The sequence below is a fragment of the Marmota marmota genome, unplaced genomic scaffold (genome assembly GCF_001458135.2).
Source record: "Marmota marmota marmota unplaced genomic scaffold, marMar, whole genome shotgun sequence".
Taxonomy (NCBI): Eukaryota; Metazoa; Chordata; class Mammalia; order Rodentia; family Sciuridae; genus Marmota; species Marmota marmota.
Genome location: NW_026000037.1, coordinates 32,841,954 through 32,866,819, shown reverse-complemented (window position 1 = coordinate 32,866,819; position 24,866 = coordinate 32,841,954). Strand labels below are relative to the sequence as shown.

The following is a 24,866-nucleotide window of genomic DNA, read 5'->3' as shown; positions in this document are numbered from 1 at the left end:
ATATATATATATATATATATCAAGGAGAGAAACTGTAATAGGGCAAATTCAAACAGATACAAATCTGCTCAGACAGAGTTAGCACCCATGATTTTGAGTCAGCTACAAGTCTTCTAGAAAACTTGTGTTTGAACTAGTTTCCCATTGAATAACAAATATGCATCCCAACTTTATACCCCTGATTTAACCATCCCCAAGAAGTCGATGTACTTAGATGCCTCCTATCACATTTTAAATGCTCTTTTAAATATTCAAATTATATAATTATGCCTAATTATGCAGTGCATTGTATTTGAATACAAAATCATAATACAGTTTTGGCATCATTGTCATCTTACAGCATTTGCCTTATTATGCTGTGGCATTTTGAGTATTTCTGATCAAACAGTATAAATGGAACAAGTTTTGCATACTGAGCCTCTTAAAACCCACTTTAAAGAGATTTACTATCAATGCACATTTTCTGTTCAGCTGGAAAAAATAAGAACTTTGTAGTGTGTATTATGAAATGTTAAATATTAATACTACTTAAAGTTAATGGTATGCCAAAGAAAATGGCTAATAATACATTATACAATTAAATGCCTATCATATTAGCTCATCTATTAACAAAATAAAATAGATTCAAACCGAAGAGTTCTGATTTGTAGTTTTTTAGCAAGGGTTGCCCATGTGTAAAAGCTAAATTATTTATTCAACTTTTAAACAGCTGGATACATCAGTTTGCAATTATTTGCATTATATTTGAATGCTTTGTCGTGTGTCTCTGATATAACAAAAACAAGTAAACAGTTTTCTCTTCTTCTATGAAGGCATATTCTTTTGCACAGATGCCAATAACAATGACCCAGAATATTGACCAAAAACGACCTTTCTTTATGTCTAGACAGTCACTAGGGATTTTTTCACAGCTTGGAGTCACCAAAGATCTCAATAGTCCACTGACAGACTCTTTGCTGGACTGTATTTGCTATCAAGTCTTAACCAGACTTTCAGCTACATAACGCTACATCATTGTTCTGACTCTCTCAATATTTGCCTTTGCCTGTCCAAGGTTAAGTCTCCCCTATTTCATATGCTGTCTTGTAATTGTATATATATATTGGTCCATAGATGCTTGTGTTCCTTCATGTTCTTGGCTTAAATGACAGACTTTTTTCTTTTCTTTTCAATGTTGGTTGCCTAAAATGTATTGAAAGCATTTTTTTTTTATTTCAGCAATTATATACTAATGGAATGTTCAGGACTTCTGAGGATCCACACTTGTGCCTGAGTAGGCTCACCAACTTAACTTGGATATAATTACTTCTTTCCTGAACAAATCAATTATAGCAAGGTTTGTGTATATCATCTCCCAAAGCAATTTCTACATGTTTAAAGAACTCCAAAAACCCTGTAAAATTAATTTACCTAGTGAGTTTTAAGCAGGTTGGAAAAGGGCTTGCGAGTAACAGTATTGCTTGAGTGATGCCTGATGTCTTCCACACACCAGTCCCTACAATGGGGTATTCATTGAATTAACTATAAAAGTTCACTTACTCATTATAGACAGAATTTTCTTCTGGGATAGTTCACCAAGTTCTTTTGAGGAGTATCCACTTTCTCCTATCCCTGATTGTGTGCCCTGGTGGACCTTGGTCTCTACCTCCAAATGTGGAGCATGTCACCTTGGTCTCAGCTAGTCAGCTCATCCCATTTCCTTAGTCACTTAGCCATAGTGATTGATTGAGGGATTGGTTAGTTACCCAGTTTTATTTAATAGTAATAATAATCAAGCTCAATGGGGAAAAGAGATTTCCTATGCATGAGAAGCTGGGACTATGTTGACCTTAAGCCATTTTAGGTCATTTTATTAGCACATGAAGGCAGAGAATGAAGATAACATGCAGGCAAGCAGAGCTGAGAAGAGAGACAAGGTTCTAATGATGCTGTTTAAATTTTAGAATTTAGTCATGCTTGAAGCCGGTCATTTCCTGAATTTTCCAGTTACATAAAATTTTCTTTTTTTGTTTAAGCCAATTTGGATGGATTTCTGCCCCTTGAAATCAAAACAGTTCTGACTCAAGTCTATGTTTCATTTACTGCTTTGTTTCCCTAATAGTGCTGAGTGTTTCAGCTATAGAATTTTTACATACTGAAAGAACAAATATGTAAATAAATCAAAAAGTCAACATTTCCTTATAGCTCTCATTGAAAGGGACTACATTTAGGCTGATAGAAAAGGTAGGTAGGAAGTCTGTTCAAAGCCAATGGATTGGTTACATAGAATATTGAGATCTGTTGCAAATGGTGGCTTCATCTATTTTTTCAGGCCTGTTTAAAAATTTGTGTTAATGAAAACAAATCTCATCAGCCTGATCCCCAAAGAAATGAAGACAAAGTAGGAAAACTTGGCTTTGACATATCAAAACTGAAAGTTTTTCTCTATTTCAAGTGATTTTCTTTTATCTTCCCTATAGGAAGGTTAGTTCTAGCTTGATGACAATTTTTATGGAACAAAGATGGTGTTTATGGTTATCAGCTGAAGTCATCAAATGGCCTAGGATATTTTTCCTTCTTCTCCTTCTTTCTGTCTTTATTCTTCTGTTTGGTACTGGTTCTAAGGAATTCTTTACCACTAACCTACATCCCAAGTAATCCTTTTTATTTTGAGACAGGGTCTCACTAATGTTGTTGAGGCTGGCCTGGAACTTGTGAGCCTCCTGCCTCAGCCTCACAAGATGCTGAGATTACAGGAAGCACCACTACACTCAGCTGGGGCAGGTTTTCTATGGAAAAATAGTTTGAATTTTCAGTCATTCACATGGCAATTAACTCAATATATGCTTTGCACAATGAATGAGAATCAAAATAATCTTGCCCATACCTTATACCAAAAAGGAATTTTGTAAGTGTTAGAACAGGGTTGGCTCTAGTGAATGGTTGAGTAGAATATGACTTTTTCATTCAACTCATTGTTTGAATTAAGGATTTTAATTTTGCCCTTAAGCAAAAAAGACTGTTACCACTTCTTTATTTTGTAATGACATAATCTTCTTCTGACGCTTCCAAAATTTCCATTTTTATTTTATTTATTTATTTTTTTGCTGTGTTCCCTGGAAGGTTCACTAGATTATCTGTTGACCTGCCTGATAAAGAAAAATACTTATAATATTTACACAATGTGTAAGCCTCACATGGCATTTTCATTATAAAAGTCTACTTTTCTTGTATAATACCTTAACAGAAACAAAGTAAATACATGTACATAGAAGATCATTAAATTTTTAAAAATATGCCCAGGTAGCCAGGTGTGGTGGCAAATGCCTGTAATCCTAGTGACTCATGAGGCTGAGGCAGGAGGATCTGGAGTTCAAAGCCAGCCTCAGCAATGGCAAAGCACTAAGTAACTCAGTGAGACCCTGTCTCTTAAAATACAAAATAGGGCTGAGGATGTGGCTCAATGGTTCAGTGCCCCTGAGTTCAATCCCTGGTACCAATAAAACAAAACAAAACAAAATAAAATATGCCCATGTCATATTTCACTATTAGATCAGACAACTTTTACTTATTTACTTAATTAAAACATTGCTTCAGTACTCTTCTTAACACAACCATCTAATCAGTCACTTACAACCAACCATTATTTATTATAAAAGGTGAGGTTATTTGCTTTTCTTGCCTTAGCCAGATGAATTGATTTTCTAATTGTGGTATGTCAGGCACAGTGAAATACTGGTGGAAAATTATTTTGTAAAGAATTCCCTTCAGTGGCACATAAGCATCCACCTACACTGCCATCAAATCAGGTTAGTCCACAAGTATTTTAGACATGGTTAAATAAGAGATAGAGATTTGGGTGCTACTGAACAGCGCTTTTTATAATGTCATTTGAATATGGATATACTCAGTGACCTAAGTGAGTTTATATTCCACCTCCTCCAGTTTAGATTATTTATAAAATAATTCAGGGCACTTCTTTGTCAGAATAACACATTGCATCTAGAGAAGGCTAAATTGAGTACTCCAGTCTCTGCTTCCTTTTTCCTTCTCTCTTGCCCCCAGAATAAGACTATTCATATGGAAAGCAAAATACAAGCACTATTAGAACAGTATCATCTCTTATTTACTCCACAAAACAGAATACAATATGGGTTGCTGTGAAATACAAATGAACTGTAATCCTCATCAGGTTTGAAAATAATGGACTCAGGCTAACATTTCCAGAAGAAATATGAAGGCAGTATTCTAAATTTCCTATTCTTTCCCAAATGAGTTTGCACAAAATGTGTCGCTAAGAAGAGTAATGTGCCCATCACATAGTGAAATTTCCCACTTGCAAAATGAAAATGAAAAGTCTGCATTTTAGGATGGCGTATTTAAACACATGCACCATGCTGCTCTTACAGTAGGGAAAAGAAAGCTCCCCCTACTGGAGCATAAAAAAGACTCATCTCCCTCCTGCACCCCATGGCTCCATCATATGCAGGAAGGCAGAGAAACATAGTCTTCCCATTATCTCTCACAGAATCCTGGTTCTCTCATCAAACATTACATTTCCCTCATTTCAGTTAATTAAAGGACAGCTGGACATTTCATTATTGCACTAGTCTCAGCTCTGGCTAGTTGAAATGGGGCATGTATAGGTCTTGGTCCCAAAGACATTTTCACCAGAGACAAATGGTTTTAAAATCCATGGCTCTGATAGAGAAATTTGAATAAGAACTAAAAAAAAAATCTTTAAAGGGTATATATATGTGTGTGTCTGTGTATTGTTTTCACAATATACAAATAAATGCACGTATAAGGAGAATGAAATTCAGCATGTAATAATTTTAACTGGGGAAGGTAGGAGATATATGTGTATTTGTTGGAATGAAGAAAGAGTCACATGATTAGTAAGTTGATATTAATGGCTGAACATTAGTATTTATTGGCAAATCTTTAGATATGTGAAACTCAAAACAGATCTGTTTTACGCTATAAGCATAAAAGATACAAGAAGTTTAGAGTCATAGCCAGACTAAAGATAATAATTTTTCATGATAATATATAGAGATGACATGCAAAGGGGTTTATAGAGAAAAGTATTCAAAGGTAAATTTTCTTCAAAAGAATTTCTGTGGTTTCATGTTTGAAATGTTTGCTGTCTATAGGGAAAAACCCTACAGTTAAACAGTTTCTGCCAATTCAAACATGATGCAGTCATGGTTGAGGGGGATATTAAGCATCACCATATATTTTCATTATTTTAGTGTTCCTTACATAAGGCATTTCAGTGACACTCCTACTCATCAGTAGAGAGAAAGGAGGTAACTGGAACAAGCTTTGTTCAATTATTTTTCTCCATTTTCATGGCAAGGCTCATAGTGGCAATTCTTTTCTCTTTTGAAATGAAACCTGGGGATTGTGCCTCCTTGGGGATCAGCAAATACATCAGGCCCTCACTTTATTTTCCCACTGGATAGAGCAAATGACCTGCTTCCAAAGCAGCTTTAGACTCTTTGGATAATAAAGTCTCTGAGCTTTAGGCATTGGAGGTATTGTTAGCTAAGATTCCAACTTCTTAGAAATGTAAGGCATTAGATTCACATTATTTTGTAAACCATGATCATTAGATTTTGACCAGATGATTCCAGACACCTAAGGGTGTGTGAGGGTGAGTGTGTGTGTATGTGTGTGTGTGTGTGTGTGCATGTGGCTGGAGACATAGTCATTCATAAATGATATTTTTTCCCATTTTCTCTTCTTCAAGATGTTTGAGTACAACTATTTTCAGATACAAGTGCCACATAGTTAGAAACCATCCTTGATTAGAACTGTCACTGCTTATGCACATTTTAAAGAAAATAGTATAGTCACTAACTAAAAGAACTTAGACATTTTTTTTTCTCATCTCAATGTTGATTTTATTAGACATAAAATGTATGAGGTAACTTTTTTTTAGAAATGGATAAAATATGATTTTGATTTGTAATAGAAGGAGGAAATAGATAAAGATTTGTTACTCATTTCCAACAGCTAGACCTGGGTTACCTCTCATAAAGAAAGTGCACCTCCAAACCCACTATACTAGGTATGTTGGAACCCATAAAATTTCCAATTACTGCTTCAGAATTTATTGTGCACATATGGAAAATAATACTTGTAAAACAGAAAGGGGTTTGTGCCTTGTGCTGTCAATACTGTGAAGGATGGGGTGATTATAAAGCAAATTAACAATACTTTTAAATGTGCATTCACTTATCTTTCCAATTAAATCCTTGTTAAACAACTGCACAGACAGTAATGGCGCTTCTGCAAAGCACTGATCAAGACAGTTTTATTGTAATTTTTACTCTGTAACAATTAATCAAGTAGGCATTTTCTTTATTATTAAATTATTTAGTTAATAAATATTCTCAATTGGCTAACATATTTGTAGTTTACATGTTATTTTTGATTTTCCTACAGTGGAACTTATTTGGGAATACTTCCATTTTCTAGCAGAGGGACCATTAAGGGATGTGATTTTATAAATTTCTTTTCTCTAGAAGAATAACTGTGAACAAGAGAAGTCCTTGAAACTTTAAGCCATTTAAAAATCTTATTTCAACCATTTTATTTTGTAAGGGATGCAAACACATTGCTTTTAGCAGATAAGAAATGTGAAGTTTTGCTTTAAGGCATCTTTCTGTTGGAGTAAGCATTAAAATTAGCATTTAAAAAGTTCATTAATACCAGTTACAGACTTTTGAGTCATGAAGCTGCATTGTAGTTAGCACTTTCTTTTCTTATTCCTGGGAAATAAAAAATGCCTTAATATTCTTTCTTCCATAAAAATTCGAGGTGTTATAAACGCAGAAGCAGATATAAAGATATCTACGATTATTTTTCTATTTTTGAATTTCCATTTTTATAATTTGAAGATTTGAATTTATCTACCAGATATACTTCACCATTTTAAAAGTATTTTCAATGATACTGTATGTGGCCTTTTGAATTTTGGTTGTATTTGGTACCTTGTTAAATTTTTAATTAGGAGGGATTCTTAGGTTACTGGATTAGAGAGAGGGTGGTGCTGTCAAAAATTACATTTAGATTTAGAATTCAAGAGGGCTATATTAATTCAGAAGTAAGAATGAACAAACACATGAGAGATACAATATTTTTTGGGGGGGTCTGAAACAGAAAATTCCATGCAAGGCTGACTTTATAGTTTTGAAATGTTATAATTTAAAGAGTTAACATTATTTTCTTTATGTACAAACTGAATAGTTCATGGACAAACTGAAAACCTCACTATTGTTCTGATTCCAATGAGGTCCCTAACCATATGTTTCCCAGGAGTCACAGAGCCTGACCTACCAAATGATTATCACCTTGCAAAGTTGGAGCACACTCCAAGGAGGTGGGGATGCTAATGTGTAGTCAGCAGGTGAAGGAAAAGGAAGAGTGAGAGAATGGAAAAGATGGCTGGGCACGTGCGGCTTAAGTGTGGAGAAGGTGGGCTCATTAAGACTAAAAGTCTTGCCTGTGCCAGGGCTGAGGCGAGGGTGACCAGAAGGCTCTGAAGGCAGACTTGGCCCCTCTAGGCTTTGGATGATGACTGACCCTGGTTTAAAGTCAGGTAGATATCTGAGGACAGAAGTGGAAAATGGAGTATTTTAGCAATCAGAAATAAGAGGACCTAGCAGGCACAAGGGTATTGAAAACCTACAGTAAAAATGGCACATGATGGACATGATTCAGAATCCTCAGGTGACTGAAGCACAGCTCACCCTGCAACATCTAACAGAGTGGAAAGGAAGAGAGAGATGGGATTGTAAATTAACTAAAATCGGTACTAAACCATAGGTACAAAATGCTGTGGGAGCAGAGTGGAGAAGCTAATTCCTCTTGAGACTTGTGTCAAGAAATGCGTTTATCAGAAAGCAAAACCAACAGTAGTGTGTCTATTTCTCTGAAGGACAGATCTACTGTACTGTTGGTACCTATCTAATCACAATACATTCTCTGGCCCAAAAGGCTGATGGGACATTGGTGGGATGTTTTCAAAACTCTGAGCACAGGAATGTAAGTGAGCCCATTGTGACGGCCAGAACATAAAAGGAATAGGGTAAGAAGACGCCGGAATAGGACACTCAGAAAGAAGGTAGCGATGAGGCCACACACACAAAAGCAATCTGGAGAAGTAAAAATGGTAAGAAGATGGTGATGCTGCATTGCCACCAATCTCTCTGCTATTTTAGAGAAGACGGGAACAGAACAGGGGAGGCCTTCAGTTCCTGGTATTTTCTCACTACTTTACACTGAGTAAGTCACCAGTGTTCTTAGCCAGCAGACTGGAATGTATATGAAGTTGGAGGCTCCATGTGCCTGGGAATATTGCTTATTCCTTTCATTGTTGTGTTTTTAGTATCCCACCTAATGCCTGGCACCTCGTAAGAGCTCTTTAAATATGTGCCAAATGAATGATGTAAAATAAAAATCTTATTTTATTGAGTTCACCTCTTAGCTCCATATAAATCCTGCTGTTCTGGGATCCCCAGAGAGGAGGGAAGCTAAAAAGGTTACCAGCCACTCCTTCTCCAGTGGGCAAGCATAAAAAAGAAAGGGGTTTGGTGTCTTTGTCACTCCAAGGCATTCAAACCTTAATTTGATTCTTCAGCCCTGACATTTGCAAACTTTGGATACATATATCTTCAGGGTGTTCATGAGGACCTGAAAAAATTCCTTCCTATCCCTGAAACTGTTACCTTCTTTATAGAAAGAGCTTTAAGAAGATGAGAATACTTTTTCTTTTTGCAGCACACTTTGTAGGGAAATGTTACAAAAGTATGTGGGGCACCTTGGAAGAGAGGTGCTATATAAATATATGTGAGTCATTAAAGCTGTAATTACTAGCAACAGGGATTTCCTGTGTGAAAACAAAAACGAAAGAGATACTTTCAAAATTCAGGGCACTGGAGTTAACAAGACCAGCACAGTTTCATTGCTATTTATCCAAATCCAGTTTTCTTCCTAACAAGTCATTCCCAGCATTTTGAAGGGGTAAAATGGCAAGTCTGGTTACACCATTATTTCTGATAATATCTGATGTGTTTAATTGCTAGTGATGTTCTGTGTTGAGGAAAAGTAAGTTAACTCCCCTGAAGCTTTGTTTTATTGAGACAGGGAATGGGGTTATGGGATTCTTCACTGTTTGTTTCTGTCCCATGATTCTTACATCAAGACTAACATCAAATGCTAGTTTATAGCTCTCTGAGAGAAAACAGAATATAAAATATAGCATGTGATTTCTTTGCTGAAATATACAAGAAATGGAACCTAAAACAATGTACCAATGAAATCATTTGACAGAGTTGGTTTGTATTAGAAACTCATCATTCTCTCATTTTATTTTTTTAGGAACACATTTTTTTTCAGTCCATATGAAACATCAGGCACTTTGCTATGTTGGAGATACACAAATGAATCAACTTTTCCATCATCAATGTACTTATAGGGAGTTAGGGATTCTTAATTAAAAGGACATTTTAAAATGGAATTTTCTCTTATAAAAGGCTCCCACAGGCTGGACACCAGGAAAACACAACATTATAATGAGAATAAGTGGTTATTGATTCTTTGATGTTAAAGAGAAGAAAAACCTCACTCTGACCCCTCTTCCATGATAAAGTAAATCCTACAATCAGGCTATATATATATTTTTTTTTTCAGTAAGTTTTAAATGGATTTGTGTTCTGGCTTCTTAATGTATTAACTCTGTGGCCTTAGAAAAGTTACTTAATCTTTCTGAAGTATGGTCTTCTCCTGTGAAGAATGTGGATGACAAATTTTATCTACCTTGCAAACTTATGAGGTCAGAAATACCTCTAACTTTGAGGCACCGTCCAATAAAATAGATTCTCAACTGAACATTAGTTATCATCAGCCTTGGTACAGCATTTTTCAATGTTATTTACTCTTAAGTTTTGTCAGCAAATTATTAGGTAAAACATCTTTCCTTTTCATTTATTCCAGAATTTACACATTGTAAAATGATTGCAGCTGGACACAGTGGTGCATGCCTGTAATCCAAGAGGCTCTGGAGGCTGAGGTAGGAGGACTGCAAGTTCAAAGCAAGCCTCAGTGACTTAGCAAGACCATATCTCAAAATAAAAAAAATAAAATAAAATAAAAAGGAGCTGGGGATGTGGCTCAGTAGTTAAATGCCCCTGGATTCAATCCTGATACCAAAAACCAAAAAATGATTGCAGTGATGTACATAATTTTAATCATATGAATAACATATCTGTTCTATCCATGGTATTTTTTTTTGACATTAATGACTCAGCTTATAGAACTTAGTGAACAATGTCACATTAGAAACCAAGAGAAAGCTTCCCCTCACAAGAAAACTGGTTAACAAAAAATGGATCTATGGTCTATTTCTGATTTGATTCACTTTCATCTATCTTAGTCTTGGTAAGTCATGTGTCCAGTGGAGAGCCTGAACAGAGCTAGCAAGATGCTATGGAGGAGATTCCCAAACCTTGCTGTGTACCTGACTCCACTGCAGAGTTTCTCTTTTAAAGCATATATTTAGAGCTCCAATCTGGGACTTCTTACTTGGGAGCTTCTATGAGAGAGCATCAAAATATTTATTTTTGAAAAGCTCCACCACTTGATTGCTGTGGCAGACAGACTCAGATGTCCTTCAATTATCCCCACTTCTTCATGTTTATTCTTTGCATACTCCCCTTCCTCTGAGTGTGGGTGGAATTTTCACTTGCTTCTAACCAAGAGAAAGTAGCAAAGGTGATGGGACCTGACCTTCATGATTCTGTTACATAAGATTATAATTTCTGTCTTGCTTCTAATCTTGCTTTCCCTTGCTGCTTTGATGAAGCAAGCTGCCATGATATGAGATGGTCTGTAAGGCCTCTGGAAAAGAGCTACCAATAGACAAAAGCCTTCAGTCCAAATGATCCAGAAGGAACACAATTCTGCTAGCAACCATGTGAACCTGTCCCCAAGTGACCCCCAGACAAGGATTCACTACTGGCTGACACCTGGATTGGAAACTTTCAGAGGATTCAGTTGAGCTGTGCCCAGACTGCTGACCCACAGGAACTTTATATAAATCAATAAATTCTTATTGCTATAAACAGTTAAATTCTTTATATAAAGCAATAAATTCTTATTGCTATAAACAGTTAAATTGGCAGTGGTATTGTGAGACAGCAGCAGACAAGCAATACAATTCTAATATTCAGTCAGGGTCAAGAACCAGTGCTACAAAGTGAAGTTAAAGCAGAAGTAAGCTTGGTATGCATTCCTACTTAGCTTTTAATAACTGCTCATTAATTTTGAAGGTGATGATGATGGTTTGGTATAATAATGATGCTAATGATGATGGAATTTCATAAATATTCTAAGAGATTTTCTTGGGGTTTGGCAGTTACATAACTGTGATCTAATTTCTAGAGGCAATGGCCAAATCTACATGGAAAAGCCACAACTGAAATAGGACTTAAACTTTCAGTAGAATACACTCTTCTTCCCCAACAAAAACTTATCTACCAAAGGAAATTATTTTTTTTTTTGTTTTGTGCCCAGGAATCTAGAAGCCCTATGAATTTGGTTAGCAATGAGATCAATCTCTTGGTAGAAAGAAGCCTCCAATATTTTCATATATGGTTTCTCTTTTTAGAAAAATAATAATCTTACCATCAAAAAAAATTCAATCATGTAGAAGGCAAAAAACATTTGATGGTTAATATTTGGTATTTTTACTACTAGAAAACTAAGTAATATGGATCCTATATCTTTTAACCGATTGTTATCTTAATTAAATACTAATTATCCCTATGTTGATTGAATTTTTATAGTCCACACATTCTTAATAATATTCCCATTTTGGAAATGAAGAATCTGAAGTTCAAAATGGTTAAAATAGATTCTATTAGACTCACAAATAGCTCAGAATTAAAATAAGGAGAAAGTCCTCTGATTCTTATCTGATGTTCTTTCCCCACTAAATGGTCTCTGCCTTTAATTGTTTCATCATGGTGTTAGGTCAGTTTCTTATGGCTTGGCTTATAAGGAATAATAATATATGATCCATAAGAAATGTGTGGTATAATTTTTTTAAATGAGTATCCAGAATTTGTGTTCATTAGAAATAAAAGGATTCATAAACTTGCTATTGGAATATACCACATAATGTACAAACTAGAAAGTATATAAATGTGTGGAATATGAAAATCTTATTGTCTTGACCTCAGTGTTCAGGATTATTTTCTATTGATCATACATTTTCTTAAGCAGCTAGAAAGCAATACCAGTGTTACCATCAATACTCTGAGCTCTCTGACTCAATGTAGCTGAAAAATGAGTTCTAAGAAAGTTTCCAAAGCCCCGAATGATGTTAGTGTCTGGCCTTTTCATGATCAAGTGATCTCTTTAGCTTTAATGGGAAAAATAAATCATTGTTAAAAGATAATCTTGTCATATGGAAGCCAAAAAGGTGCAATACCAATGATCTGACTTACCAAAAACCGCCCTGCGGAATGGGATAAAGCAAATAACACAGTTTGTTTTGCTGTTGCTGTGTTTGGTGGTGAGGGTGAAGTAGGCTTAAGGAAATACTCGCTTTAAAAATAATAAGGGAGCAATATAAACTGATGTAATAGAAAAATGAATGGGCTTGGTACAGGGCTATTTTATAAGAACAGAACTAGAAGTTTAGAAATCCTTTCCCAAAGCCTATTCTATTTCATCCAATTGCTTATTTCATGATGAAACTGCCAATTGTTCACATTCTTTCTCACTTTCCTTTTCTTTTATTCAATTTTGATGCTGCAAATAATATGAAAAGCACAGGGATAGCTACTAGAGTTAATGTTTTGCTTTGCTTTAAGGTACCAATCTCTACAAAAGTAGCTTAAATACGGTTGGTAACAAAAATTATTTTTCTGTTAGTTTCTTTTCAATGGAGTTTATTCTTAGCAGGTTAAAAAAAATAAGCAAATCTATCCCTTAGAGACAAGATCTAATTTGTATTATTATGTCAATAAAATATGTGTGGACAAAAATAGGCAAAATATAAGACTGTAAATTAATTAAAACATACTCCCTTCCACTTAAAGCAACAAATGCACATGTATGAGTACACACACACACACACACAAGATTCTTGAGTATGTAGATGTATGGTATTTACACATTTTGTTCCTCCTGCTGTGGAAAAATGAAAAGTATCCCTAAGAGTCTCTCTCTACATTTTGTTTCTATCTATGGAAAACAGGTCTAAAATACTGGTAAAAAGTAATTTCCTCCAGCTCAGGCAAACAGTGACAGGGAATATTTGTTATTGTGTGCTAAAAAACATCAGTCTGGAAAATTCCCAGTCCATCCTTCCTGCAGCGCTTCATAGCTCTCCCTTTGGCTCATAGGCTTGGGAAGCTTCATAGCTGGTATTTTCCAAAAAGGTTGCCAATCTCTCTTGTCTCTTTTTTAAAAGAGGAAAGAGGAAGTTTAAGTAATACCAAAGAGAATCTGAACTGAATTTCGAGTTTGGGCAATAAGCCTAGATAGCAGCTGAAATCAAGTTCTGATATGGGGAATAGGGGGAATTCAGTCTGGTGGGATTTCCAAGACCTACTGTCAAAAGTTTTCAACACAGTTATGCAGCATCCTCTGTTCTGAAGTCTGTCCTTTGCAGAAGTGCCATGCTAGAAAACCATCAGGAGGTCACAGATCATTCTGAAGAATCAACGTAATGACATGGGCTGATGACAGGTTGACATCTAAGGTCATGGACCATTTTCTTTGGGGGATGCTTGCATAGAGCAGAAGAGTTACATCAGCAAAATGTCACTGAAAGCTGTCACCAAATTCAACAAACAAGGCAGAGGACTACTCGCTAATGTACCCTCATCCCACTAAACCGAGAATACTCGATGCCATTCAACAAGGCTAGAACTGAGTACTGGTTCTTTGTCTAAATGTAAATACACAAATCCCTATAGGGAATGGCAGTGCCAGGCTTCTTCATAACTATAATGTTTGGTATTTTCCCAGCTATCTCTCTTCTTGAACAATTTTCACCAAATTCTAATGGTAGTACTTTTCACTTACCAATATCAATAAGCAGGATGGAAATGGAAAGTCACAAACCAACATGTGTAGCATGAAAAGACTGCTGTCTGCTTTTAAAAAAGTGTAATAAAAAAATTAATGATTGGGAAGAGAAGAGTCACAGAAGTGGTAAGCAGCCCAGGTCCTTAGTCAGAGATCCAAGATACATTCCTAGCTCTCTTGCTTATATTTGTATGACCTTAGGACACTATTTAACACCTGAGCCTCAGTTTCTCCATTTAAAAAAAGAGAATAACTATATATGTCACTGAAGACACTATTAAAGTATACATGTAAAGTACTCAGTACAGTGCCTGATACATAAAACATTATGAAAATGCTAGCTTCGTTTATAATAATAATTATTATCATCACTATTTATAATTAGGAAATGCTTCTCAAAAGTGATATATTTGGACTTAACTTGTATATCATCTGATCTAGAAGTATAATTAAGGGTATCTAATCCCTTCTGATTTCATGAGTCAAACAGAAAACCAAAACAAATTGAATCACTCAACTGGTGTATTTAGAATTGCTGATGATTATAGCATTCAAGAAAGTTAGTGAAACACGCAAATTGCAATTCAACTGTTCTTGAAAATCTCCAAAGTCAGTTTTCATTTGTCTAGTCTAACAGTGGGTAGGGCTTATTCATTAAAAAAACACGTATATTTAAAAACATGTATAAAAGCCTCCTTGAAAGGAACATTGAGTAAGGTGAACACAGAGGAGACAAGAAGGTATTGCTACAAGGAGGGTATTTCAATATCATTTGTATTCCATCTTAGACAACAAAAATGTGCTCATCCCATTTGCACAGTGCTTTATGCTTTTCATGGAGTTATCACTGTATTGCCTTTTTATTTCATCTTTCTACCCCCAACACACACACACACACACACACACACACACACACAGCCACAATGTACACGGCAGCCTCTGTTCCTAGCACTGGTTCTCTTCTAAGTCTGTCTACTATTAAAGCCTTCATGTGGTTGGAAGGGCAGGTATGGTGTTAGTCACAAGGTTTATGAAACCCTTCCAGAAGATTCATTTAAAGGATAATCTAATTAGCAAATTTTGAAAGGGGCTGGTATGCACATTTCATTTATCATTTAATTCAAAAAACTCCACAGCACAACTTGGACAAAGTCACTGGTATCAAAGGTCCTGATGTAGCATAATTTGTGTTGAATGTGTTGCATTTTGACAGTGCTATAAACCAGGGAGACAGTTTACTGACAATTCTATGCTACCAGATACCAACTCAGGACTCTGTCCAGCTTTACATTGTCAACTTTCATGGAAACATGAGCAGTTACATAGCCTCAGAGGACGCTGAAGTTTGGACTGCAAAAGACGAGATGGACAGATTTCATATTTTCATTGCAGATTTTTTTTTTTGCCTTTTCAAACTGCTGAGAATAGTTTTTTTAAGGCAGGAAATGCAACTAGTGTTTGTTTCTAGCAGGGCTTCTGTTTTGAGATTTCTTCTTAGTAGAAGAAATGTGTTGCCCAGCTGTCTAGAATCCCAATCAGGATATGGTTTCAGCATGAAATATATTATAAGAATGATTTTAGCTGGTTATAAACAGGAACAAAAATGAAGCTGGGGCTATTTTATCTCAATTTTACCCAAAGAAGTGGCACTCTCATTCTGTCCAATGGGACCAATCTGAATAAATAAGGTAAAGTTTAGTTCTGTGTTTTTTCCCAGGAAGGAAAGAAATTCCAAAAGACAAACATTCAATAGCAGAGTTGTTGAACTTCTCAGTTATAGAGATTCTGAGAAATAAGAATCATGGGGCAGCTTTCCTAATGTACTACAATCCAAACTGGGTGGTTCAACCCAAGTAGAATTAATGGAGAGTTTAATGTTTGGCATTTTTAATGCTTCTACCTACTACACTTGTACATTGTTCAACAAATACTAATTAAGAAATCCCTTTTGGGAGGCCCTGAGATTTAATGCTAGTAATGGGGAAAATATAAGTACAATTTAAGTCTTAACCTTTTATGAAAATTTGTAGAAAAGATGGACATTTCAACCAGTATCCTATCTTTTTTTTTATTCTGGGATTTTTTTTTAAGTGTTTCTGGAATATAAACACTAAGTATATTTCGTTATATTCTCTCCCCCCAAAATGGCATAAGATCTGTGGCATTAGATCTTTTATTAGATGGAATTTTAGATGCTGGATATAAATACACTATTGTAAATTCAACCATCCAGTGTAATGGGAACCCAGAGACGAATCCCAGGCTAAAGGATTCTGGATGGAAAATGCTTACAGTCTGTATCTTAAAGAATAAGAATTCTACTAGGCAGGAAGCCTATGTATGTGGATGAAAAAGAATAGGTGGAAGAATACTGAAAGCAAAGGGAAGAAAGCATGCAAAGGCATTATGAAATATAATGGTTGCAAATTTAGGAGTCGAGCTGAGAAGTGTAGTGTGAAATGGATAAAGATATCGTTCAGAGGCAGGGTGCCTACTTAGCATGTACCAGCCCTGGGATTGATCCCTGGCACCACCACCACCACCAAAATAAATAAATAAACAAATAAATAAAAGTACCACAAAGGCTTTTGAGGATCAGGGGATCCTCTGGTGCTGGCTAGTTGGAAGTTGGGTGCAAAGCCAGATTATGAGGAATTTCTAAATTTTTCTGAAGAATCCACTGACTATTTTTAAGTGCAAGAAAAACTAATATGAACTGGTCATGTTACTAAGGAAATACAATATTTATTATTTAATTGTATGTTCATAAATATCCTCAAGGCACTTGCATCCCCACTGTTTTCACTGTAAGGAACAGAGGCACAAAGGAGTTAAATAACATGGCAAGAGCATAAGAAAATTCTGAGTTCTATCATATTTATCTTATTATAAAACATATGAGCTTCTCTAACACCACTTTAAGATGTCTTGGGCTTCTTATTTTTCATTTCCTAATTTTCAATTTTTTCATTAATATTTTTAAAAAATATTTTTGGGTTTGCAGAAAAATTGGGTAGAAAGAACAGAAAGTTACCATAATACACTATCAATTTTACATCAGCTTCCCCCAATGTTAACATCTTATATTAGTGGGGTCACTGTTACAACTGATGAGCAAATAGTGATGTATTATTATTGATTATGTCCATAGTTAATATTAAGGTTAACTCTTTGTGTTGTATGTTATATGGTTCTTGACAAACGTAAGGTGATATATTTCCACAACTCTAGTATCATACAGAGTTGTGGAATTGAACCCAGGGTCTCCTGCATGCTAGGAAATTGCTCAAACAATTAGCTACATCCTCAGCCCTACTTTCAAGTGTTAACAGTAATGAATAAGGTTGCAATATATATTTGTGTGCAGGTTTTTATGTGAATATTAGTTTTCAACTCTTTTGGGTAAATATCTGAGACAAATTGTTGGATCATATGATAAGAATGTATTTACTGCCCAACTATGTTCCAAAGTGACTGCACCATTTTGCATTTCCATCAGAAATGAATGAGATTTTCTGTTGCTCTCCATCTTAGTCAGCATTTGGTGGTGCTTCAGATCATAGCTGTTCTAATAGGTGTGTAGGGGTATCTTGTTATTTTAATTTGTAACTCTTTGACAACATACACATTTCCTAATTTTTCATCTTTGTCCTTATTGATTAAATACTTTTCTAACATGATTTTCACTCTTGAATTTTCATCATTCATTCATTCTTCTATTCATCAGCATATATTAAGTGTCTATTAGAAGCTGTTAATTTTGGGGGAGATATTTTCATTTTGGTTAAGATTCAGAATATAAATACAAATTTGAGCAATTATTTGGTGTTTACTATTTTTATATGACAGTAGAGTATAGTAGAACATATAGATATGTTGCATTCATTCTAGAGTCTTTCCTATTCCCATACCTTCTCCCCCTTGTCTAGTCCAATGAAGTTCTAATGTGCTCCTCCCTTGTTGTGGGTTAGCATCTACATATCAGAGAGAACATTCTGCCTTTGGTTTTTTGGGGACTGTCTTATTTCAGTTAGCATGATAGTCTCCAGTTCCATCCATTTTTCTGGCAAATGCCAAAATTTCATTCTTCTTTATGACTGAGTAATATTCCATTGTGCATATATACCACATTTTCTTTATCCCATTTTTCTTTTTTTGATTATTCTTTTCCCAACTTTTATTTTGCCCTTTTCCACTTGGTATCTATTCCACATTAATTATTAATTTGTCTTTCTCTCTTTTCTATTTATCTACAAGTCAGTGGTTATCTTTTACCTCTATGGTGATGATTTAATAATTTCTTCAACTTTCCCTTTCTCCCTTCAAAGGTATTATCATTATCTCTTCATAGTGCCCACAGTACAGAGTCTGAAGATTTGTTAGAGATTACAGAAGGAAATGTCCAAATTAAAAATATCCTTTACCTTGGTTGACGATAAATCTTAACTTCTGGATTGTTGCCAAATTGCCACTAACTCGATATATTCCATCAGCATCTAGACCTGAAAATAAAAGGTTATGTTTTATATTAGCTTAAATAAGAACCAAGATGATATGAATAAGTAAATTTGAGAAGGAAGAGAGCAGTAAATCACCATCAAATCTCTCTTTCTCACAGATAAAACAAATTTCTGTGTCCTAACCTAAGCAATCTTCAACATTTTAATACCAATAAACTAATCATAAAATTAATTGACAGTTAATCATCAAAACTTTTGACTCTAATTGAGCCATAAAAGAGCTATAGATAACAAGGGATGACATAGCACATTTAAGATTTATTTAGAATAAATATATAGGAATTAAACCAGAGGAATGAGAACCTGCAGGTATATGTATATTGTCTTCTGCTTTTGAACAAGTAAAATAAGTCCAGGTTTTTGTGAGTTTTTTTCCCTGTTTTCTTCTGTCTTCCTAACTTCTTAACTTTTTCTTTTCTTCCTGCTCTCCCTCCTTTGTTTGTTTGTTCTTTCTTCATTCCAGTCCATTCTCTTTCTCTCTGGTATTGGGATTGAACCCAGTGCCTTGCACATGCAAAGCAAGTGCTCTACAACTGAGCTATACTCCTAGCCACCAGTCCATTCTCTTTTCCTTGTCACTATAGCATGACACACATTGATTGGTCTGATTATTTCAACTATAGAATAAAAATCATACTCAAATGTAAAATTTTACCATTTCAATGTGAGGTGTTCCCCAAAAGCTCATGTGTGAGCCAATGCAAGAAGACCTAGAGGCAAAATTATTGGGTTAGGAGTGAATTATTTAGCGGGTTAATCCCCTAACAGGATTGACTAAATGGTAACTGAAGGCGGGAGGGGTGTGGTTGGGGGTGTGGCTTTTGAATCTGGCAAGTGGAGTCTCTCTTTGCTTACTGATCACCAGGTGAGAGTCTTCTCTCCACCAAACTCTTCTGCCATGATTTTCTGGCTTCTCTAGGCCCCTGAGGAATAGACTTGACTGTCTATGGACTGAGACATCTAAAACTGTAAGTCCCTAAATAAACATTTTCTCCTCTACAGTTGTTCTGGTTGGGTCTTTTAGTCACAGCAACAAAAAAGCTGACTAAAGCATATAATTAGTTGAATAACTTATACTATACAATAGTAATGTGTTGTTACATTATGGAGGAACCAATAAATAAAACCCTTGCCAAAATGGTGATATTAATTTCAAATTATTATTAGAATTGGTCATCAAAATGAATTATCCTGGAAGTGGATATGGATATTCAACAACTTGTTTTAGACACACCTATTTATAGCATATAGTTATTTTCATGACCTAGTTATCAGGAAGACTAAGAAACAGGAAAATTTTAAGAGAAACTCTTATTTGACACTATTATTGCCTGAAAGAAATGCTGATAATATAACTCTACTGTCAGGAGTGTATATTCTTAGATGTCTCTAGACTCTTAAGAGGCCCTGATGAGATTCCCAGCCCATATAGGGGCCATTGTCACACTTCCTGGGGAGGTGGCATAGCACCATGATTAATTATTGTGATTCACAGTAGTAAGCATTATATAAATTTGGAGAACTTACTGTCATTTAAGTAAATGCGTTCCCTTCAGATATTTTCCTCTTAATTTTTCTGATCATATAGCCAATGAGGAAAATATTTTGGAATTATTTAAAATCAACTTCATTGGACTTGTATAGTGTATAGAGAAAAGTTCATGATGCTGGAATTGGGGCCTTAGAGAATAGTTTTGGATCCACATGTAGTCAAACATCATTCAAAACCAAGAAAGGTGAACAATGTCCACTTACATGTCACCACAATCAGGTAAACAACTAAAGTTTGATGAAAGGAAAATTTCCCTAATTTTTTCCTATAGGTAATCAATTGTTTTGAAGGAATTTAGAGAAGAATGATATTTTAGAAAATAGACATCAACGGACAGTATGGGTCTATGTACTCTACATGAGTAATCCTTATATATGCAAGAAAAAAGAATCAGTTAAATTAGTTTTATTTAAGATAATGATTACAGATGAAAAGTCAATTAATATCTATTACAATAAAGTGAAAAATTTGAATGCTTCTTTTTAAATTAATTTGCATTTTGGTAATTAGCTAAGCCATTATGTGAGGTCACTGATAAGTGAAATTACTTGAATTCTCATAATATTTTGTTGCAAATCAGTATCTTACTTAAACGTAATTTCAATTCATATATCCCTTTATATAAGGTATAAAATAAAGAGCATTTGTAATTTAAAGCTAGGACTCATGCAATAGTACTTTAAATGCTATTAAAATTCAAGTAATTTAAAGTTGTAAACTAAATTTTCAGTATCCAAATTTTCAGTATCCAAAACCTGTATTTTTCTCTTACACAAATTTTAAATTACAAAATAAGAAGTACTCTCCTTAGTCTTTAGTAAATTTCAGGAGAGGTTTTTTTTTCTTTTCAATAATCAAAAACATTTGAAAGAGTAGTGTGGATTGGATACATTACATATGAGCATTTGGAAAACACTATGCTGTTCAAAGAAAGCAACATCATCCTAAATTAATAACTGAATTTTCTTCTGGGATAGGAAAAGGGAGCACTGGTGATGGAGACAGGGAGGGTCATTCCAACCTGTGCCACCACTGTGGGTATAGAGCTGAGTCACAGAGAAACTGCTTTGTGGCTTAAGATAGAAACCAGAAAGTAAGAGGAGTAAAGTAAAACATATTAGATGCAATATGAATCTAACTTGACACAACTTCCAAGCCCTTCAGATTCAGAGATATCAACACTATCCATCTTGTGAATGATAATCATCTCTGACATTAGTGACTCCTGCTTTGAATAGCTCATGATCCCTTTATCATGCTTTTGAAATTACATAAATAGAGTGAAAACGACAAAGTAGATATTAAAAAAGAGGGTATTACATTTTGCAAAATAATCTGGAACTTATCAGTGAACCTATATAATTATAAATTATATAGGTTCATTCTTGACATTGATTACCTTTTCCCTGAGTGTCTGACAAAATGGCAAACCCAAAGTCCTGGGAATGTTATCCAAATTACAATTCTTCACGTGTCGTCCTTTTTTATTCCAAGAACTTTGAAAGTTATGCCAAACCAAACCAATGTAAATTGGTGGATTTGGACATCCTTTTCATGACCACATTATCCTTGCTGAACTAGAAACTACTTATTTTGGAAATATAATTAGACTTTGAACAATTTCTAAATGAGCAATGTCTTCAAGGTACCGACATTGTGCTTTGAGAGTTACCTCTTTCAAGAAAATAACATGACTGTGAATGTTGACAGAAATTTTGCCTGTTATGCTAAAAATACTCTGGGACACAAAAAATCTAAGTTATTTTACATTTTTTCCCAGACTGTCATTAGCAGCATTAATGAAACATTCTCTGAAGAAATCCACATTCACCGAAATAGCATTTATCTGTTCATCATCAGCTGACTTTCTTATGTTTCAAAATAGTGTTTACCATTGGCAGAAATCACTGGGTGTTGCTGTAGGGGATTTTAAAAAGTCTTTCTTTCGTTTTTCTTTTGAAGAAGCTTAGACAGGATAGACACACAATTAGGAGATATTAAACCAAATGGTGGTTGAAGCTCAGTGGAAAGAATGCAGCTGTCATAAGTAATTCCCACCATAAATCTTAGACACTTTCCAAAAAGAAATCTTAGAGACCAACACTGTGTGCAGAGTTGACTGGCTTATCTACCAACGGAGGGGCAGTTTTTTGACAATGCAAATGAGCATGATAAAAACAGTTGCACACCTTGGATTAGGTAGCATTCTTGGTAGTTTGAATTAATGGACACACAATGGAGATGTGGAGTTTGAGTCTGGTTGAAGCCTAATTGTTTTTTCTGATTCATGACAAAGTGCATCTGAAACTCTTGGGTCTGCAAATGTGGGCTGGGAATTTTGCACAAACTGTCCCTTTCCTGAAATTTATGGTGCTTCCTAATTCCTAGGAGGCCAGAGCTACCACAAGACTAGTCATTCTCGAAATTCTTTGGACGTCTGGATTTTTCCCCTGGCAAGGACCACTGAGACTGCCCTGTATCTGAGGCACATTTCTTTCTCTTTTCTTCCGAAATCCTGCTTGAGTTCAGAGCTAAATATCAGGAGTAACTTTTGTGACATTCAGACCTATTCCTTCTCTAAATAGAAGTGTTTCCAACCACTTGTTGCTGATTAATCAGTTAATACACTTCAAATTCAATTGAAAGTACAAGATAGAATTATGACTCTACATTTCATTGCATACAATGGCTGCAGTTTAGGCTGTATCTTTGTGCCAGCTTTATTTAGTAATTGCTTATTTCTTGTGAGATTCCCATCCTTCAACAGCCATACCATTTCTTGAAAATGATTACCATAGGAAAGAATTGACATAATTCTGTTCATCAAACAGGAATGCTTTTATTCTATAGAATACCTGTGTAACTTTATAACAATCATTGAAAGTAAATATATTTTTTTATCATAGGGACAATATTTTTCATGCTACATAGAAGAATATCCAATGATAATGAACTACTTGCCCCAACCTGTTTTTCCAAAAACAGTTATTGGTAACAGTTCTGTTTGCACTTTCTTTGTTGTTGCTCATTTATGATAATGTGTCATATTTCTGTATATTAATTTATTCACTTTGAATGGTATTTATTGACCTATCAGTAAAGATAAAGAGCTTGGTGCATTCATAATTTTTACCACTTATTTATGTACTTTCTTTGTTTTCATTATTAGTTACATCTGTCTATTTCCATTTCAATATATCAAATTACCTTGTTCTATAAGAAAGAAATTAATACATTTATTTTTCCTCTTTCTCCTCTACCATTTCCTATGTTATTATTATTTATAATCTATAATTATGTTATCATTTTACATATTCTCAACATTTATATTTTATTTGTACTTTATAAATGTTTTGTGACTTATCTATGTGTTTATTTTAGTCATTATTTTTTAAAAGGAGTGTAAGTGGGTTCAACATTAAAATTTTGTTTACTAAAGATCTCCCAAAAGTTAAAATATAATATATCCTCTTCTTCCTTTCTTGGCTTCTTCATTTCCTCAAATTAAGTAGTATCTGACAAAATATAAATATTCTGTACTACATTTACTGTCCAAACCAGTCATCAGTGAACACATATGATGCTACTGAGCACATGAAATGTGGTTAATGCCACAGAGTAACAGAATTTTATTTAGGTTGCATAATGGAACCACATGTGGCAAGGAAATGCCATATTTGACAGTACAGGTCTAGGTAAGAGTCAACTGGAAATATTTTTTTATATTTCACTGTCATTTGTTCTTGGACTTATTTATTTTTAAAATTTTTTTAGTTGTTTATGGCAGTGCCAAGAATTGAACCTAGTGCTTCAAACATGCTAGGCAAGCACTCTACCACTGAACCACAACCTGAGCTTGGATTTATTTTTTAAGAACTTTTTTTTTGTTGTTCATAAAAGTAAACTATTGGTAATCTTCCTTATTTCTCCTATCTTAATGACTGTTTTCCTTTCCTTTTCAATTGACTGTTGATTCAAATATTTATTTGGGTCTCAAAATCTTTTACTTTCCTAACTTTGAAATATAAATGTTCCATCATTTTATAGCATCCCTGCTGTTAAATCTGATGTCAAATTGACTCTAGATGCTTTTCAGGTAAATTGCTTTATCTCTCAGGGATTTAAAAAAATTATCTTTAAAATTGTAGCAGTAAAAGGTTACTCAGAAATGTTCTACATGTGGGCTGGGGCTGGGGCTCAGTGGTAGAGTGCCTGCCTTGCACATGTGAGGCACTGGGTTCGATCCTCAGCACCACATAAAAATGAATAAATAAATAAAGATATTGTGTCCCAGAGACCAATCCACAAAATTACAACTTTCTTATATTTGATAAAGGGGCTAAAAGCATGCAATGGAGGAAGGATAGCATCTTCAACAAATGGTGCTGGGAAAACTGGAAATCCATATGCAACAAAATGAAGCTGAATCCCTTTCTCTCGCCATGCACAAAAGTTAACTTAAAATGGATCAAAGAGCTTGATATCAAATCAGAGACTCTGCATCTGATAGAAGAAAAAGTTGGCTCCGATCTACATATTGTGGGGTCGGGCTCCAAATTCCTTAATAGGACACCCATAGCCCAAGAGTTAATAACAAGAATAAACAAATGGGACTTACTTAAACTAAAAAGTTTTTTCTCAGCAAGAGAAACAATAAGAGAGGTAAATAGGGAGCCTACATCCTGGGAACAAATTTTTACTCCTCA

At 34.9% G+C, this 24,866-nt stretch overlaps 1 protein-coding gene across 4 annotated transcripts in view; it reads right to left on the bottom strand.

Annotated features, from left to right (window-relative positions):
* Positions 1-24,866, bottom strand: part of Arhgap15 (Rho GTPase activating protein 15) — a 621,152-nt gene that overhangs the window by 186,357 nt on the left and 409,929 nt on the right. For all 4 annotated transcript variants that reach the window (XM_015479148.2, XM_048812226.1, XM_048812228.1 and 1 more), the window contains exon 11: positions 18,513-18,590. In XM_015479148.2, coding sequence (XP_015334634.1) covers positions 18,513-18,590 — 78 coding nt within the window. The remainder of the gene's footprint in view (positions 1-18,512; positions 18,591-24,866) is intronic.